At 43.9% G+C, this 20,720-nt stretch overlaps 1 protein-coding gene across 1 annotated transcript; it reads left to right on the top strand.

The window, feature by feature from the left end:
• The first annotated feature begins 13,049 nt into the window (after nt 1-13,049).
• Nucleotides 13,050-20,175, top strand: LOC124687390 (ethylene-responsive transcription factor ERF027-like). Its single transcript, XM_047221177.1, has 2 exons — nt 13,050-13,077; nt 19,122-20,175. The coding sequence occupies exons 1-2, from the start codon at nt 13,050-13,052 to the stop codon at nt 19,694-19,696; spliced, it is 603 nt and encodes a 200-aa protein (XP_047077133.1). The 3' UTR covers nt 19,697-20,175.
• Nucleotides 20,176-20,720: the final 545 nt, after the last annotated feature.

Genomic DNA, 20,720 nt, shown 5'->3' with positions numbered 1-20,720 from the left:
GCCACCGACGACGACGTGCCCTGCCTTGAAGCCGCTGCGACGTTGCCTCCAAAGCAGGCCCGCGGAAGCGAGGCGTCCCATTAACGTTGTGCAGAAAGCTACACGCACCGCTCGTTAGTTATGTTGCGCTGAAGGCGAAGCATCTGTGTCGCTGCCAGGCGGCGCAGTGCTAGAACCGCCGAACGGCAGCGCTAACCTTGTAGCGTCTGCCCATACGCAATCATGGAACATATTTAGACCGCATTTGCTCGTCTAGGCAGACAAATCGAACACTATATATCGGAGCGCTAGGCTGGGATACAGACACATTTTTCAACGGGCGTGGAGGTACATCGGCCCGGTAGAGATGAGCTGAGCGCCTTGTTTCCATTCCGCTTCATCAAGCTGGGTCTTGGGCCAACCTCATAGTTGCGTTTCCACACGGTATCGTCGGATGCTCAGCGAATGGATCGGAGCAATCACGTCCCTCTGCAGTAGCTAAGGAGTACGTCAGAGGATCTCCTTCCAGGTTTTGGATACCGGTTTGAAGAGGGGGCTGGGATTTCGGTAACCATAGTTACCGGAGATGACCTGTCAAATACCATATAAGATTTTCAAACAAAATTTGAATTTAAACTGAAAAATATCTAAATATTTTGAAAATAAAGGTTTGGAGGAGAAGGAAGTGAAAGATTCAGACAAATGAATTGAGGCATGGGGTTATAGTGGAGAGGGAACACATACGATTTAGGTTGGACAAACCAATCAATCTAAATTCAAACCAAATTCAAATGGAATGAGATTTTTGACAAGTAAGTTTGCTTACCGAAGGGGCTGAGAATTCTGGTTATTGGCCGGTAACCGCGGTATTTCATCCGGTAACCAAATCCCTGATCGTGGCCACGATTCTGAGCGTAACGGGAAAATAGCCATCTATAGTTAGCGATATTTGCGGAAATCGATCGTTTGCCCAAATATAGATGACCTCTTTCTCTTTTCTTGTTCTCTTTCTTCCACCTCACAAAAAATCCAACGTGGCTTCTCTTCTAGTCAGCTGACTATACCAACGTGGCTTCTCTTCTAGACAGCTGACTGTACCCTATTATACATGCCCTAAATAAGAAAGGAACTCATCGCAAAAAAAAAAAAAGGAACAATCTGCATCCAGTGGTAACTACCTACGGTTCCCCCAGCTTTCTCCACGGTGGGTCCGGCTGTTACTCCTGTACCAACAGCAGTGACATCTAATCAACGCTGACGACGACACCTTGTACCGACCCCTTTTATGTCTTGTTTTCTGCACTGTGGGCGACTGTGAGGACACGTCATCGTCCACAAATGGTTTCTTTTTCTGGCTGGCAGTGATTCAGCGCCCGGTGTAACCGTGTTGTTGTTATTAAAAAGTAAAAAAGGAGGAGAAGAGACGGATATACAAAACTGAGCTCGAGCTCATCTGCTCCTGGAGAAATCAACCAATCAAATGCCTTAGCGTGCTCTTGCCCTTCTACTTGCGTATGTATAGTTCACGTATTTCTTGATGGGTAAATGTCAAGTCACATGTGACTGTGTTGGTAGCAGTAGCACTCACTGACAGCAACTAATGACATCTCTGCTTCCACCGACCCCACCAAAAGAAAAACTAGAGGCTACTCTGAGTACGGGAGACCACATCAGGGCTGCATCTCCCATCCCTGATTTGGAACCACGGGAGGAGAATAGGGAGCTAGCCGCTGCTGAACTCGAGCATTGCGTAGAGGAAGAGAGTCAAGAGACATGACAAACCAAGCAAGGATCTCCCGCAGCTCGCCGAATGATAATTTTTTTTTGTCCTCCTCGCGTGTTACGCCTCTTGAGTAGCTTCGCCGGTGACAGTCGGCGACCGCCTGCACGCGGCCAAGAAGAACAGGCTCGGACCTGGGACCAGAGCTAAGGACAGGCTGAGCAGAGGTTGCTTGTGGGATCGCTGTCTTGCCTGTAATGGTTGTGTCGCCAGATCTTTACCCTCTTTCCGCCGCGCTGCCATTTCTCAGCTCCGCGCCACCGATTCAAGACTGCAGCTCTCGGTGAAGAGTCGGAGGTAGAAGATGATGCTACAGAAAAATACTGTAGCATTTATTACCAGTGGGTCTCACTGTTTCTGTGGAGTTGTGCTGCAGCATTTATTCTGTATCGATGATTTTCGACGTCTTGTATTTGCCGAGCAAAATACAGTGGCACAGCTCCCAATGCTTCTTGTGGCCAATCACCGCGCGGGAGCAGATGAGCTCGTGAGCAGAAACGCCTTGTCCCAGAAGAGATCCTCTCAGCAACCGTAACTCTGTAAAGCATTTCTTTAGGAAGAGAAACGAAAAGAAATCAAAAGAAAGGGGAGCGTCATCGTCGTCAGCCTTCCCAACATAGACAGACCATGGCACAAGAGTATGTCACATCACTACGTAGCCTCCTGCGCCTTGCACTTTCACCATTTATTTTTCTCCAGTCTACCACGCAAGCAGTCGTCCGAAATTAGCGATTACTACATATCTAGGGTTTCCCCCGGAGAGCCCGGGCAGAGAAGCAAGAAACACCCGCTTCAACGACGCCTTCAAGAAGGATGCGGCGCCCACGGGCGTCACCGTCGTCGGTCCCGGCAAGCAGCCAAGACAAGGCTTTCGCCCAGCGAAGAGTCCCAAAACCTCACGCCCGCCAAGAAGGACCGACACAACCACCACACTTTCCCTCCTCCTCCAAGCCCCCGACGATCAACAAGCAACCCTCCCGCCGCCACGCCTAGGCTCCCCGTCGCCGCGACTAAAGCCGCCGTCCGGATCATCACCGCTGCCCGCGAGATAGTTGCCAAAAACAACCAGAGCGAACCCGGGCAGCCGCCACCGCGAAAGGTACAGAAGATCATCGCCACCACCCCTGGCCTGCAACCGCCGCCGCACGAACCCTGCACCGCAGCCTCCTTGCGCCATCGCGAGAGCACCCGCGCACCGCCACGCACCCCTGCAGGGCGCCACGAAGACGGCGACCCCCGCAGCAAGGCAGCCCGGAAGAACACCTCCTCACGCCGTCCAGACCGAGCCCAGAGAAGGCCCTCGCGACCCAGATCCGGCCCATCCGCGGCGGCACGCGCACCTCCAGCCGCATGCCGCACGCCGCCTCGCACCTCCAGACGCTGACCTCGCCGCCGGGCCCAGCCGGATGATACGCGTTCAACACGCGTCCGTTGGGAACCCCAAGAGGAAGGTGTGATGCGTACAGCGGCAAGTTTCCCTCAGTATGAAACCAAGGTTATCGAACCAGTAGGAGCCAAGAAGCACGTTGAAGGTTGATGGCGGCGGGATGTAGTGCGGCGCAACACCAGGGATTCCGGCGCCAACGTGGAACCTGCACAACACAACCAAAGTACTTTGCCCCAACGAAACAGTGAGGTTATCAATCTCACCGGTTTGCTGTAACAAAGGATTAACCGTATTGTGTGGAAGATGATTGTTTGCAGAAAACAGTAGAACAGTATTGCGATAGATTGTATTTCGAGTAAAGAGAATTGGACCGGGGTCCACAGTTCACTAGAGGTGTCTCTCCCATAAGATAAACGGCATGTTGGGTGAACAAATTACGGTTGGGCAATTGACAAATAAAGAGGGCATGACCATGCACATACATATCATGATGAGTATAGTGAGATTTAATTGGGCATTACGACAAAGTACATAGACCGCCATCCAACTGCATCTATGCCTAAAAAGTCCACCTTCGAGGTTATCATCCGAACCCCCTCCGGTATTAAGTTGCAAAGCAACGGACAATTGCATTAAGTATGGTGCGTAATGTAATCAACAACTACATCCTTAGACATAGCATCAATGTTTTATCCCTAGTGGCAACGAGCACAACACAACCTTAGAACTTTACGTCACTTGTCCCGGTGTCAATGCGAGGCATGAACCCACTATCGAGCATAAATACTCCCTCTTGGAGTTACAAGCATCTACTTGGCCGGAGCATCTACTAGTAACGGAGAGCATGCAAGATCATAAACAACACATAGATATAACTTTGATAATCAACATAACAAGTATTCTCTATTCATCGGATCCCAACAAACGCAACATATAGAATTACGGATAGATGATCTTGATCATGTTAGGCAGCTCACAAGATCCGACAATGATAGCACAATGGGGAGAAGACAACCATCTAGCTACTGCTATGGACCCATAGTCCAGGGGTAGACTACTCACACATCACTCCGGAGGCGACCATGGCGGCGTAGAGTCCTCCGGGAGATGAATCCCCTCTCCGGCAGGGTGCCGGAGGCGATCTCCTGGATCCCCCGAGATGGGATCGGCGGCGGCGGCGTCTGAGGAAGGTTTTCCGTATCGTGGCTCTCGGTACTGGGGGTTTCGCGACGGAGGCTATTTGTAGGTGGAAGGGCAGGTCAAGAGGCGGCACGGGGGCCCCACACCACAGGGCCGCGCGGCCAAGGGGGGCCACGCCGCCCTATGGTTTGGGCGCCTCGTGGCCCAACTTCGTCTCCTCTTCGGACTTCTGGAAGCTTCGTGGCAAAATAGGCCCCTGGGCGTTGATTTCGTCCAATTCCGAGAATATTTTGTTACTAGGATTTCTGAACCAAAAACAGCGAGAAAACGACAGCGGCACTTCGGCATCTTGTTAATAGGTTAGTTCCGGAAAATGCACGAATATGACATAAAGTGTGCATAAAACATGTAGATAACATCAATAATGTGGCATGGAACATAAGAAATTATCGATACGTCGGAGACGTATCGGCATCCCCAAGCTTAGTTCTGCTCGTCCCGAGCGAGTAAAACGATAACACGGATAATTTACGGAGTGACATGCCATCATAATCTTGATCATACTATTTGTAAAGCATATGTAGTGAATGCAGCGATCAAAACAATGTATATGACATGAGTAAACAAGTGAATCATAAAGCAAAGACTTTTCATGAATAGCACTTCAAGACAAGCATCAATAAGTCTTGCATAAGAGTTAACTCATAAAGCAATAATTCAAAGTAAAGGCATTGAAGCAACACAAAAGAAGATTAAGTTTCAGCGGTTGCTTTCAACTCATAACATGTATATCTCATGGATATTGTCAACATAGAGTAATATAATAAGTGCAATAAGCAAGTATGTAGGAATCAATGCACAGTTCACACAAGTGTTTGCTTCTTGAGGTGGAGAGAAATAGGTGAACTGACTCAACATTGAAAGTAAAAGAATGGTCCTCATAGAGGAAAAGCATCGATTGCTATATTTGTGCTAGAGCTTTGATTTTGAAAACATATAGAGAGCAATAAAAGTAAAATTTTGAGAGGTGTTTGTTGTTGTCAACGAATGGTAGTGGGCACTCTAACCCCCTTGCCAGACAAACCTTCAAAGAGCGGCTCCCATTTTATTTTATTTTTGTGTGGCACTCCTTCCAACCTTTCTTTCACAAACCATGGCTAACCGAATCCTTCGGGTGCACTGCCAACAATCTCATACCATGAAGGAGTGCCTTTTTATTTTAGTTTTATTATGATGACACTCCTCCCCACCTTTGCTTTCTCAAGCCATGGCTAACCGAATCCTTCGGGTGCCGTCCAATCAATCACATACCATGGAGGAGTGTCTATTTTTATTAATTAATTTGGGACTGGGAATCCCATTGCCGGCTCTTTTTGCAAAATTATTGGATAAGCGGATGAATCCACTAGTCCATTGGTGAAAGTTGCCCAACAAGATTGAAAGATAAACACCACATACTTCCTCATGAGCTATAAAACATTGACACAAATCAGAGGTAATAAATTTTGAATTGTTTAAATGTAGCACTCAAGCAATTTACTTTGGAATGGCGGAGAAATACCATGTAGTAGGTAGGTATGGTGGACACAAATGGCATAGTGGTTGGCTCAAGTATTTTGGATGCATGAGAAGTATTCCCTCTCGATACAAGGTTTAGGCTAGCAAGGCTTATTTGAAACAAACACAAGGATGAACCGGTGCAGCAAAACTCACATAAAAGACATATTGAAAACATTATAAGACTCTACACCGTCTTCCTTGTTGTTTAAACTCAATACTAGAAATTATCTAGACCTTAGAGAAACCAAATATGCAAACCAAATTTTAGCATGCTCTATGTATTTCTTCATTAATGGGTGCAAAGCATATGATGCAAGAGCTTAAACATGAGCACAACAATTGCCAAGTATCACATTACCCAAGACATTAATAGCAATTACTACATGTATCATTTTCCAATTCCAACCATATAACAATTTAACGAAGGAGAAACTTCGCCATGAATACTATGAGTAGAAACCAAGGACATACTTGTCCATATGCTACAGCGGAGCGTGTCTCTCTCCCATAAAGTGAATGCTAGGATCCATTTTATTCAAACAAAACAAAAACAAAAACAAACCGACGCTCCAAGCAAAGCACATAAGATGTGATGGAATAAAAATATAGTTTCGGGGAGGAACCCGATAATGTTGTCGATGAAGAAGGGGATGCCTTGGGCATCCCCAAGCTTAGACGCTTGAGTCTTCTTAGAATATGCAGGGGTGAACCACCGGGGCATCCCCAAGCTTAGAGCTTTCACTCTCCTTGATCATGTTGCATCATACTCCTCTCTTGATCATTGAAAACTTCCTCCACACCAAACTCGAAACAACTCATTAGAGGGTTAGTGCACAATAAAAATTAACATATTCAGAGGTGACACAATCATTATTAACACTTCTGGACATTGCATAAAGCTACTGGACATTAACGGATCAAAGAAATTCATCCAACATAGCAAAAGAGGCAATACGAAATAAAAGGCAGAATCTGTCAAAACAGAACAGTTCGTATTGACGAATTTTAAAATGGCACCAGACTTGCTCAAATGAAAATGCCCAAATTGAATGAAAGTTGCGTACATATCTGAGGATCACTCACGTAAATTGGCATAATTTTCTGAGTTACCTACAGGGGAAAACAGCCCAGATTCGTGACAGCAAAGAAATCTGTTTCTGCGCAGTAATCCAAATCTAGTATGAACTTTTCTATCAACGGCTTAACTTGGCACAATAAAACACTAAACTAAGATAAGGAGAGGTTGCTACAGTAGTAAACAACTTCCAAGACACAAAATAAAAACAAAGTACTGTAGGTAAAAACATGGGTTGTCTCCCATAAGCGCTTTTCTTTAACGCCTTTCAGCTAGGCGCAGAAAGTGTATATCAAGTATTATCAAGAGATGGTGTGTCAACCTTACCTTGGGCTTTACCCTTACCTTTCTTATTGTTTTTCTTTCCCTTTGGTTTAGGAAATATATGATTTCCCCCGGTATAGAGGTGAATTTCAGAGTGCCTTCTCCCACATCAATGACTTGCTCCCAATAGTTTCAGCGAGGGATCTTCCGAGTGTGATTTTTCCTGTCCCTACACATTCAATAACAAGATAATCAATGGATATTGTTCTTCCAAGAATGGTTGTATGCACACCTGCAGCTATTCCCTTAGGAATTATAACAGAGTTATCAATGAAAGTTATTTCTTCTCCTCCTTCCTCGACTCCCCAAAGTTTCAAAGATTTATAAATGCTCTTAGGCATAAGGCAAAATTCAGACATAATATCACAGTAGGCATGAAGAGTTCGATCACCGATAACAATTTTAACAGTAGGATCCCACAATGAAAGTTTAGAGTTCACTAAAACTTGTTCAAGACGATTACGAACATGGCAATAGTTATCATCCAAGCGAGATGTACTTATCTCGAGATTGTTTAATCTACTATATATGCTAGTGAGGGCTGAATCAAAGTTATTAGCTGAATCATGTGATGCAACCAACTTCTTTATGGCATTAAAAGCTTGATCCCCATTGCAATGAAGGAAATCTCCTCCCACTAAAGTATCCAAAGCATATCTATAGCGAATCATAAGATCAAAATAAAAATTACTAAGGAGCAAACTTAGAGTCATTTGAGGTTCGGTTTTACGATAAGAAGTAAAAATTCTAGACCAAGCATCCTTAAAACTCTCCTCATCCCCTTGTTTGAAAGTGAAGACTAATTCTTCAGGCGAAGAAGTAACAGGTTCAGAGCTAGACATGGTAACAAAAGTAACTATTTTTTTTTTGTATTTTTAATATAGAGTGCAAGACAGTAAATAAAGCAAACTAGATAAAGTAAATGCAAGTAACTAATTTTTTTGTATTTTCGATATAGCAAACAAGATAGCAAATAAAGTAAAACTAGCAACTAATTTTTTTTGTATTTTGATTTAGTGCAGCAAACAAAGTAGTAAATAAAACTAAGCAAGACAAAAACAAAGTAAAGAGATTGAGAAGTGGAGACTCCCCTTGCGAGCGTGTCTTGATCTCCCCGGCAACGGCGCCGGAAAAAGCTGCTTGATACGCGTTCAACACGCGTCCGTTGGGAACCCCAAGAGGAAGGTGTGATGCGTACAGCGGCAAGTTTCCCTCAGTATGAAACCAAGGTTATCGAACCAGTAGGAGCCAAGAAGCATGTTGAAGGTTGATGGCGGCGGGATGTAGTGCGGCGCAACACCAGGGATTCCGGCGCCAACGTGGAACCTGCACAACACAACCAAAGTACTTTGCCCCAACGAAACAGTGAGGTTGTCAATCTCACCGGCTTGCTGTAACAAAGGATTAACCGTATTGTGTGGAAGATGATTGTTTGCAGAAAACAGTAGAACAGTATTGCAGTAGATTGTATTTCAGTAAAGAGAATTGGACCGGGGTCCACAGTTCACTAGAGGTGTCTCTCCCATAAGATAAACAGCATGTTGGGTGAACAAATTACAGTTGGGCAATTGACAAATAAAGAGGGCATGACCATGCACATACATATCATGATGAGTATAGTGAGATTTAATTGGGCATTACGACAAAGTACATAGACCGCCATCCAACTGCATCTATGCCTAAAAAGTCCACCTTCGAGTTATCATCCGAACCCCCTCCGGTATTAAGTTGCAAAGCAACGAGACAATTGCATTAAGTATGGTGCGTAATGTAATCAACAACTACATCCTTAGACATAGCATCAATGTTTTATCCCTAGTGGCAACAGCACAACACAACCTTAGAACTTTACATCACTCTGTCCCAGGTGTCAATGCGGGCATGAACCCACTATCGAGCATAAATACTCCCTCTTGGAGTTACAAGCATCTACTTGGCCGGAGCATCTACTAGTAACGGAGAACATGCAAGATCATAAACAACACATAGATATAACTTTGATAATCAACATAACAAGTATTCTCTATTCATCGGATCCCAACAAACGCAACATATAGAATTACGGATAGATGATCTTGATCATGTTAGGCAGCTCACAAGATCCGACAATGATAGCACAATGGGGAGAAGACAACCATCTAGCTACTGCTATGGACCCATAGTCCAGGGGTAGACTACTCACACATCACTCCGGAGGCGACCATGGCGGCGTAGAGTCCTCCGGGAGATGAATCCCCTCTCCGGCAGGGTGCCGGACGCGATCTCCTGGATCCCCCGAGATGGGATCGGCGGCGGCGGCGTCTCTGGAAGGTTTTCCGTATCGTGGCTCTCGGTACTGGGGGTTTCGCGACGGAGGCTATTTGTAGGCGGAAGGGCAGGTCAAGAGGCGGCACGGGGGCCCCACACCACAGGGCCGCGCGGCCAAGGGGGGGGCCACGCCGCCCTATGGTTTGGGCGCCTCGTGGCCCAACTTCGTCTCCTCTTCGGACTTCTGGAAGCTTCGTGGCAAAATAGGCCCCTGGGCGTTGATTTCGTCCAATTCCGAGAATATTTCGTTACTAGGATTTCTGAAACCAAAAACAGCAGAAAACGACGAATCGGCACTTCGGCATCTTGTTAATAGGTTAGTTCCAGAAAATGCACGAATATGACATAAAGTGTGCATAAAACATGTAGATAACATCAATAATGTGGCATGGAACATAAGAAATTATCGATACGTCGGAGACGTATCACCGGACCAGCTCCGCACGCCGCCCGCCGCTCGCCGCCTGCAACGGCCGTGCCCGCCCGCTGCCCAAACTCCAAAACGCGCCGCCTGAAGAGCTCCCGTGCGCCGGGAGGAAGAAGGTGCCCAGCCGCCACCTTCCCTGGGGCGCGCACGGCTTTGCCGACGGCACCTCCGGCGGCGGCGATGCGGGGGGTGGCGGTAGGAAGCCGCTAGGTGCGGCGGCGGCTAGGGTTCCCCCGTGTCGCCAGAGGAGGGCGACGCGGGGGGTGCGGCACGGCAGATTGACCACTTGTTAGCAGAGTTTTCTTTTTTTGTAAATTAGTGGAAATAATTCCCACTAATCGCCATTGGGGATTGAAAAAAATACTTCAAGCTTTGGGAAAAGGTAGGAATAAGTGAGGATTAAACTTGATCAATACTTCCATACCAAACAACTTTTTTTGGAAATAAGTGGGGATTTAGCATTTAGTATGAATTATTTCCACTAATTTACACAAAACTATAGTACCAAACCAAATGGTCAATGTGACACTAGGATTGGGAATTGGGGTTTTGTGGGGATACGAGAGGATTGAGTGAAGGTAGGGATTTTACCCAGTACTCTAGGAGATTATTCCTACTAATCTCCACAAAACCTGTAGTACCAAACAAGGCCTAACAGAGTTGTTGTGTCTTGCGTCGGTTGCTCAGCGGATTTTTTGCGAGCCCGGTTGGCTCTCACAAGCATAGGTGGCCTGCATCAACTACAAGAATGAGAGAACTCTGTTGGTCACTTTGGACATGATCTTTTGAGAAGAAGATGGAGTATAGGGAATGAGGCAATGCCACCCTAGTGGAGAGGGATTTCGTGGCGGACATCATCGTGGTGTGGGTAGAGAGGGTCCAAACACCACAACAAGCATTGTCGGATGAGGCGGCCTGATGGAGCTCCAGCTCCCATATAAGGTAAGCTCCAAAAATCGACACAATCTGGTCACAAAATCGTGTCTTTTAGCTGCAACTAGGGTTTTGAACGCACAATCTAGTTGTCTATGTCGATTTGGGCTGCTTTATCCCTGGCAGAGGGTTTATATTAATTTGTTAGTTTAGTTTACTGAAATAAGTGTGGGATTTATGCATGTATTGTTGTCGCATAAGCACGTACCAGTTGTTTCATGTGTATTTGTGTGCGTTGGGGGGGGGGGGGGGGTCTACTTTCTTGGTTGGAATTAACAGAATCTATGTTAGTGGCCATGTCATGTTGTATGGTCATTCAGAGAATGTCATTGCTGACATTAGTTATGAGATGTCATGCATGATTAAGGTCAATTATTATGTGTCGATGCTAAAAATTGGCATGAATGGACTAAGAGATATCAGAGGTGCCAAAGGCACTCAGGAAATACTAATATTTGTGGACATTGGACATCATTTTATTCCTCTATATTTTGAACGCAACGAGAGTATGAGAGCAATAAACTAGGATGATGTTGTGTGTTTTCTAGTCTCTGGTATGCCACCACTATTGATCCCTGTAAAATCAACAAGAAGCTATGATGGGCTTCCACTAAAGAACATGATCATGTCCCTATGCAAGTTGTTTCTCCATGGCAAGTTGTGCATGAAGATGATTATGTCGGTGCAAGAACAAGGCAAAGGAAAAAGGGCTAGAAGTCATAGTGGCCCTGCATCTGAAGTGGGTGAATCGGACAAAGAGGAGGATGGTGATGAAGATTAAGATTTTTTATCCTAAATACAATGTGGATTCAAATTATGATATCACCGACGGTGATGATGATCTTTTCAAAGAAAATGTAGATGTTGAAGATGACGAAGATGTAAAGAAGGATACGGCAAATGCTTCAACAATGAAAGGGAATGTGAATGAGAAGTCAAAGATTTCAATAGTGAAATGGAACGAGAAGGTTTGCAAGAAGAGGATTCAGAGGGATATAATCTATGGGGACCATACTATGAGGATGATACATCTGCATAGAGATTAAAACATTCAGGAAATTATATGTGCAACATTGAAAGGATCTGAACTACGGGAAAATCTTTTAGTCATTGGAGCTATTGATAAAATCAATACAAGCTTATAGTTGCATCAACATACAAGATATCAAGTTGCAAGTTAATGATAGAAAGAGGCTAAATGCAAGGCGTGATCCTGATTGCACATATTTGTGGGAATCACATGCCACCATCACCAAGTGTTTCGTGATCAATAAGTTTGCAGTTGAGCACAATTGCAGCAATACATTTAAGGTTCATGCTTTCACATCCAATTTCTGAGCACACAAGTAGTTGGAAAGTTTGGTGACTGATCAAGACATGAACATGAAAAAAAATTCTAGGATTGTGAAAAAGGAGTGGAACATGACTCTAGGGAGATAAAAGTTGTAGAGAGCTAGGAGGTTAACCATTAAGATCATCTATGGTGATGAAAAAGGCCAATACAAGATTCTTCGGGACTATGGAAATGAAATAAGAAGTAATCCAAGCAGTTCTTCTACCTCTCACTTGATGAAAATTGCAGGTTTAGTAGATGCTACATGTGCTTGCAAGCTAGCAAAAGGAGGTTCCTTCAAGGATGCATGCCTCTTATATTGTTGATGGTTGTTTCATCAACACTAGATACATATGCGAGTTGTTAATTCTTGTTGGAATAGATTCCAATTATTATATATTCACAATAGCTTCTGCTGCAATTTAAATGGAGGACAATGCTAACTGAACCTAGTTTCTTAAAACACTGAAGAATGATCTAGAAATTCAAAAAATTACACCATGGGTTGTTATGTCTAACAAACATAAGGTAATCCTCAACTTTTTCTTGTACTTATTTATAATTAACCTTGTACTTGATGTAATACTAAACTCGTTCCTGATGATCTTGTACTTCTTTCTAGTTGACATTGTACTTGTTGTATACTCAACTTATTCTTGATGAAATTGTACTTCTAGCTACTTGCAGGACCTTATAAATATTTATAAGACATGTGTTCCCTGATTCGGAACATATGTTCTATGTCAGACACATGCGGCAGGTCTTCCAACAGCTATTTAGATAAGATATTCTAAATAACCAGCTATGGAGGATAACACGAAGCAGCACAATGACTAGATTTGATTCCCACGTGGAAGCTATGAAGGTGCTAAATTTTGAAGCATGTGCTTGGTTAGAGGAATTGGATCAAACAAGTTGGGTTAGGAATTTTCAGAATGACCTACCCAAGTGTGATATCCTTGCTAACAATAACTATGATGATTTAACAAGTAAGTATTTCCTGATACCCTTTTCCTTCATCTATATTTGGCTATAAGTCATACATGTACTTATGTATTGTAATTTCTCACACATATTCTGGAAACTAAAGAACAACCTATTTTGTCTATATTTGATAGAATCATGTCATAGATAATGAGTAGAAACTAAAATAAGCACAAAGAGGAGGCTAAGGTGGTAAGTATATGCCCTAAGATAAAGAAGGAAGTTTTAAAACATGTGACATTTTTAATCAAGTGCTTTGTTAATGGAGCAGGAGATGGTTACTTTGTAGCGAAAGAAATGTCCATCTCTAATCCAATTAACGATTTTTTGATTTGAAGGCCAATACATGCACTTAAAGAATATGGAAACAATTAGGATCACATGCCCACATGTAGTATCAGTCACTAGGAAGAAGAGAGACCAGATCCACTTACACTTGTTGATCAATGCTACTTAGTGAATATACACAAGATGGCACATGGAAACATAGTATGTCCACGCAAGCAAGAGATTGGGCGGAAGAAGATGAACGAGACTCCAATCCTACCACCATTCTACAATAAGCATGTCAAAATACCTACTAAGATCAGAAGGAAGGCACCCTGTGAAGTGGAGTGTAGGGAAGTAGGGAAGGAATGAGAAGACATGAGGTTATTATGCACTACAGCTATGTGGAGGGCCTGGTCATAACATGAATGGTTGCTAATGGTACAAAAATGGACCACCACCACCATATGTAGCATAGGTCAACATGCATCCTCCTACACATCTACCTGAACCAGGTAGTGAGAGGACACCTTCCTATCAAGATAGTGGTATTGAAAGTTTGGCCCAACATGTAAGCTCATCCCAATGTGTGTATGTCTATTTGAATTTTTTTATTCTTTACCTAACTAACATCAATTTGCTGGGGCCATTTGTGAGGAATATGGAACATATGCAAATTCCACAGCAAAGTTTCATCACTCCTTCTCAGGCCATGGTCAATGAAGGACAATCCATAACAAGCACTATTACGCAAGGTGAGCTTGCTCAGAAGTTGCTAGCCATGTAACATGAGAAGAAAAAGGCAATGGAAGACAGAAAAATAAAAATTCTAGAAGCTACATATCAAGGTGAGGTGAAAAAGGTAGAGGAGGTAGAAAAGAAGAGACTTGAGGTGGAAATAAAAAAATGTTGAGCAAGAACAAGCACAGACAGTTAATCTTGTAGAAAATAAGGAGAAGAGAAGACATGATTCTCAGATAAATAAGCTTGCAAAATAAGAGACAATAAATATCATAGCACATGTAAAGAAAGAATTATCTTAAAAGAAAATAGGAGAAGGTAGAGACAAGAAGGGAAGTCGGCAAAATAGCAAAAAGCATAAGAGAGAGCTACATCAGGAGTTAGACCATGAACTGTACCAATAGTTGTAGACATGGCTCAATCAAGTGAGACTCTGGATGATTGAGATGTTTTTGTCTCTCAAAAAGCAAAAGAGTTTAACATGTTTGATGATTTAAGGTGTCACAACAAATGATGTAGTATTCTTCCTTTGTTTATATGTCGAAAACATATGTAATTCTATGTTTAAAACTTGCTAGGTTTATGCCCTTCTATTAAGTGTCATTTTGGAAGTGAAAACATGCCAATTTGAATAACTATTGTAAGCTCATCTGTTTGGGTTAACTACGGCAAAAAAAATCAGGTTTGATCTGGCATGTTTGATATACGTATCTTATGTCAGTGGTTAAGCTCAAATTTTCCTCTCTGTATGATTTTTTCACATCTATTTGAGCTACCTATTGTATATCTGCAAAATGCTCAAATGCACCAGGTTATATAGGTCATTATAAATGTAATGACATATTGTTGATTTCAATAGCCAAGTTACATAGCTCATTTCAGATACAAGAAACAATGAAATTTGTATACTAGAATCTTCCACATACTTGTTTACCACAAAACATAGACTAGGAGACATAGACTTGTAGTGTTATTTTTTTTCATTACACACCATAACTCAATAGCACATACTAGATCATCTAGCATAGAACATTAAAAGAAACTAAGAAACTAGACCATCTTTGAAACTATATGAAACTGACATCTAAAGCTGCATATTCTTGAGAATGAGTAAGACACACATCATACAAACTAGTCGAACTATATGAATGGTGTTTCATTGGTGTTATGTCAACGATTTGCATACTACAACATACAATGGTATGCTGAGTCACCACACGTGTTAGCCAAATTCATACCAAAACAATGTAAATTCTAGAAAAGTACGCTGCTCAACAAAAATAACTCAAAAGTTCTCCAAAAAACACACCTTCATTTGAGCCAAGAGACCTACCCATTATATTAGCACTTCTTGTCGGTCTAGCAGTTGTGCTCCGACATCAACGACACACTCCGCTTCACCGTCCTACCGCGGGGCATGGGATGAGTGGAATAAAGGGACTACGGATGTGGGGCGCATAGCTGCTCAATCTAGCACTTTTCATAACAACATTGCTAGAGCTAAACCTCGTGGACTCTAGCCAATATACAAAACTACGATGATGTTGTCATAGGGTTCTAAGGGGTAGAGGATTTTGGTTAGGGTTTCGAGCGAGAGGCCAAAGATTTTCAGCACAAACCGTTCTAATGTAGTCAACAACACTTTTGCACATAAACCCCTCTTGTATGTGGGCCCTCTTTAACGTAACCGTTCACTCGCTATCAAGTGGGCCTCCCTTTTTTGCCACGTCAACGGATACACAAAAACTCCTAAACCGGTAACCTTAAAAATCACACTTATCGTCTTAAGTGACTGGTAGTCCAAATGTAGGTGCATCATGCACATACCGATATCAATTTCCTACATAAAGCAGGCAATGTCATGTTTTTTTAATTTAAGGTAATGAATTTCATAGCATGACCTTATGTATTTTCTGTCACGGGAAAATTATGTTTACATATAAATGCAATACTAATGCATATACCTTCTTTGATTGTCAGAGCAACGCACATGACGTCTTCTCATTAGGACTCTTTTATTCCGGATTCTTATAGAAAAATCTGAGAGATGGAATCCTTATGAGGTTCTTTTTTGTATGTGTCATTAGATGTGTAGAACTGAATACTTAAGAAATATTTTGAGAGGGTCCGATTTCGAAAACACTTCATCTAGAATAATGTTTTCTATGGTTCTATCAAACGAAAATCTAGCGCACTCAAAGCCTTCTCACATTTTTTTGTAATTGAGAAAGTTTTAATATTCAAGTCAAAGATTTGTTGGCCTTGACTTTGAAATAGTTACTCCCTCCGTCCCAAAATATAAGGCGTCTAAGGATTAGTCAAAAGTCAACGTTTTTTAAGTTTGACCAAGTTTATACACAAAAATATAAATATTTACAACACTGAATCAACATGAATAGATTCACCGTATAATATATTTTCTTAATATGTCCATTCGATATCGTAGATGTAAATATATTTTTCTAAATATTTGGTCAAAGTTAGTAAAGTTTAACTTTTGACCAGTTCTTAGACGCCTTATATTTTGGGACGGAGGGAGTATTTCTCAAATATTATAGAAACAACAAAATAGTATGTTGTGGACCCTCGAGGATGGAAGGTTTAAAGACAAAAGGCATACGAGTAGCAATATTCCATATGATAATAGTGTTCAATGTGTGGTATGTATACTTTAGATAGTTATCACAATACTCTGGTAAGTGAGTATTGCTTATGATAAACATACTGAAAATACAATATTAAGATCTGTCAAAACAAAAAGGCATCGCTAGTTTTTTTACTAAAGGTGTGTAGTATCATGATAAGTTGGGACTTCACCACTTGTGGTCCGTTTTAAAGACATTGTTTAATTGCAATGGCCAAGAAACACCAAAAGGCTAGCAACATGGCCATTGTTTGTGAGAGGGATCTTTTTAGATACTGGTATATTGGAGCAAAAAATAGAAACGCCAACAAAAAGCGCGCATGCAAGTTTTGTAGTTTTTTTTTACAACTAACATGTTAATATTTGCGGGACGAAGTCTGTACCTCTAAATTTTAATAAATAGAACATTCATGTGTAGACGTGCATAGAAACAACACAAAATGATGGATCTACAATAGCAGTTTCAAACCTAAGAGCTTTTTGTGTTATAGAAACAATATATAAGTGCAACATAGACACATAGTAATATGCTCACACAACTGCGCCTATGTATAATGATAGTAGCATTTTCTCCCATTGAATAAATAATCCACCTTAACAGGATACACAAGTTGTTGAACCCATGTCGAACCTAGGGTTTAATACTTGTGTGTTGGGAGTGGAATCACCCTACAAATCAGCCACCATGCAACGGTTAGTTCTCTTTTGTCTATTTTTTGTGTGTAGATCGTCCACTTGTACATTACCTTTGGCCGGCCAACATATATTGATTGTGTTTATAGTTTTGACATTGTATTTTTATGTTGCTAACCACAGATACCATGTGGTAGGGTGTATTTATAGTTATACTATGTTGTTGATTTTTAGCTCATTGACTTCTACTTTGGGAAATAGGTCTAAGTTCCCGACAATTTATTTAATGGAAAGCTCGGTACCATTAAAGCTGGGTACCTTTACAATATTGACATGACTATAGAGTGCTAATCCAGTTTTCACTTTACAGAATACGTAGCTCAATCTGTACCATACGTTTTCCATGTGACGCACCAGCCCCATGGGCGGATGTAGAGTGTTAGCCATGGGGGGCAGATGCTTCCACTCAAATTTTTATTCCTTTGTAAGCTAAAAACAGTCATTTACCCCCACTTAGCATGAGATTTTTTCCTCATTAGCACATTTTCGCCCCCTCTTGATTTTGATCCTGGGTCCGCCCATGACCAGCCCCAGGTGCATGCATCTCTTGTGCAGCCCAACAGGAAACGGCAGAACATTTGTCAAAACCTGGTCTGAAATTGACACGGCGCCGCTCTATGCCGGCCGGAACGCAGCGGCGGCCACGTCTGCTTTCGGAGAAGTGGCCACTTGGCCAAAAGGCTTACTGGCGAAGAAAAGCAGGATAATTTTAATCCAAGCACCCGACACGGCGGCCACCACCTGTCAGAGACAGTCACATTCACAAAGATCTTCAGTCAGCCACTGAAGAAAATATAATTAGCACCGCGACGTCGCCATCTTCCTCTCGCCCCTCCACGAAGATGAGACGAAGCAGCAGGGCAGGGGATTTTCGCCAAAGCTAACCGCGATCAGGCGCTACTGATAGCAAGTGATCGAAATCACAGTTTGGTGGAGTCTTGTTGGTCGCACCACAGGCGCCAGCTCACCGCTAGCTAGCCATACACACACTCTCCCGCTCAAACAACGCGGTCTAGCTCGGCTGCTTGCAGCTTGCGGCGCTCCCTCTTCTCCGATGGAGCTTTTCACCATGGCGGACCTCACGCTTCTCCCCCGCTTCTTTACCGACCCCTCTTATATACGCCACTCGTGCGTCCTCTCCACACCTACCACCTCCCCTTCGATTTCGATCTGGTCCTCCTCTTCTCACACGCACGCACGCACGCACGCAGACACCTCGAGACAGACGACAGGTATACTTAACTGCTCACCCGCACGGCGTACGCCATAGATAGATAGCTAATACTAGGCGCACTGCAGCTCTGCCATCCGTGTAGGCAGGTCAGGTGTGTATATATAGATGCGCGTGCCCTAATGGTGCTTCATGGCTGACCACCCCTCTGCAGCCTCCCCGCCTCCTCAGCCTCAGGAGGTGCAAGCTGCTGCTGCAGGCCCGGCCACTCCTCCCGTCTCGCCCAGTTCCCCGCCGGTGCAGCTAGGCGTGGACACGGTGGGGGCCGCGACGCCGCTGGTGGCGGCGGCGACGAGCCCCGGGGAGCCGTCGCCGCGCTCCTCGGGGAAGCACCCCTTCTACCGCGGCATCCGCTGCAGGAACGGCAAGTGGGTCTCCGAGATCCGCGAGCCGCGCAAGACGCGCCGCATATGGCTGGGCACGTACCCGAACGCCGAGATGGCCGCCGCGGCCTACGACGTGGCGGCACGCGCGCTGCGCGGCGCCGACGCGCTGCTCAACTTCCCGGGCGCATCCGCCTCGCGCCCGGCCCCCGCGTCAGCCTCCCCCGACGACATACGCGCGGCCGCGGCGGCCGCAGCTGCAGCCGTCCTGCTAGAGGATAAGCCGCCGCACGGTGACCTGGAGCAGGCTCCTGACGCCGCCGCCGCCGCCACCGCTCCTCCTCCTGCCATGCAAGAAGGCGCCACCGATGATGTGCCGCAGGATGAGATGTCGACGGGCAATAACGAGGATCACTTCATGGACGAGGAGGCCATCTTCGAGATGCCGCAGATGCTGCGCAACATGGCCGCGGGCATGATGATGACCCCGCCGCGCCTGAGCCCCACCGTCTCGGACGAGTTCTGGCCGGAGTCAGGGGAGAGCCTGTGGAGCTACCACGACCCCTAGCGTGTGTTCTCTGCATTGGCACCTCCTCCACAGGACATGATGATCGACCGGTGAGCTAGCTGGGCGGCGGTACACTATACCGGTCGCCGAACTGAATTCTCTAACCTGGAGATGATAGTATATGCATGGACCCCGGTACGACGAAACACCCTCTATATAGCTGCTGGTAATATATGTGTGTGCCATAACTATAGACTGTGATACTATGTGTGCTGCTAGCAAGCTACTTACCTTTAAGTTTCACTTCTCTTTTTCTCCCGCTAAGGTCGTTTTCCTAGGTAAAGTCCACTTTGTTGATTCGCTCGGCTTATTGCTCGACCGTTTTAGTATGAGAGCAAGCAGGCGCGCCACTTTATCCTTCTTTTTTGTTGGAAATGTCGATCGAGTGGATCGCACATCGATCGCAGGGAGACTTGTGCCATTGTAACATTTTGTAACTGTAGACATAAAATTAAATATTTCGGCGGTGGATAAACTAAGATCAGCGCGGACGTGCGTGCGGATCCAATTTTCCTATATTTTTTATGACGTCTTTTGGCTCTAGTTAATTATATACCGATTGGGGAAGTTGGCCGTTGATGAGAACAAAAGAAGGAAGGAGTAGGTGGGCGATCTTTTGGATGGTGTGATCGATGAAAGATCCATGAGTTATATGTTACTTTTTGGACAAGCCAAAATCAACAAGGAAGTCCTATCTATGCATTTTATTATTTTAAACATAATAAAATTGCATCTACTTACAATATCCCACACATGAATTCTACAATGCCTTACCATGGGTGCAACTACCTAAATTTGGAAAGTTGGACAAACGAGTATTTTGCTTGCTTTGTTAATTGCTAATTTGATTTGTTTGTGTTGTGTTAAAGTTCTAGTTTGTTAGTTATGTGGCAACTGTTTCACAAGTTTATTCTTGACCATATAAATAATTCAATTGCGATAGTTTGTCTCTCAGTAGGGAACTTTTGGAACCTGTCACCATCTGAACTTAATATCTTGACCTCGCATTCAGCTTTGAGAGTTG

The sequence above is a fragment of the Lolium rigidum genome, chromosome 2, assembly GCF_022539505.1.
Source record: "Lolium rigidum isolate FL_2022 chromosome 2, APGP_CSIRO_Lrig_0.1, whole genome shotgun sequence".
Classification (NCBI taxonomy): Eukaryota; Viridiplantae; Streptophyta; class Magnoliopsida; order Poales; family Poaceae; genus Lolium; species Lolium rigidum.
The sequence above is the reverse complement of the archived record's forward strand: the minus strand, read 5'-3'. Positions and strand labels throughout refer to the sequence as shown.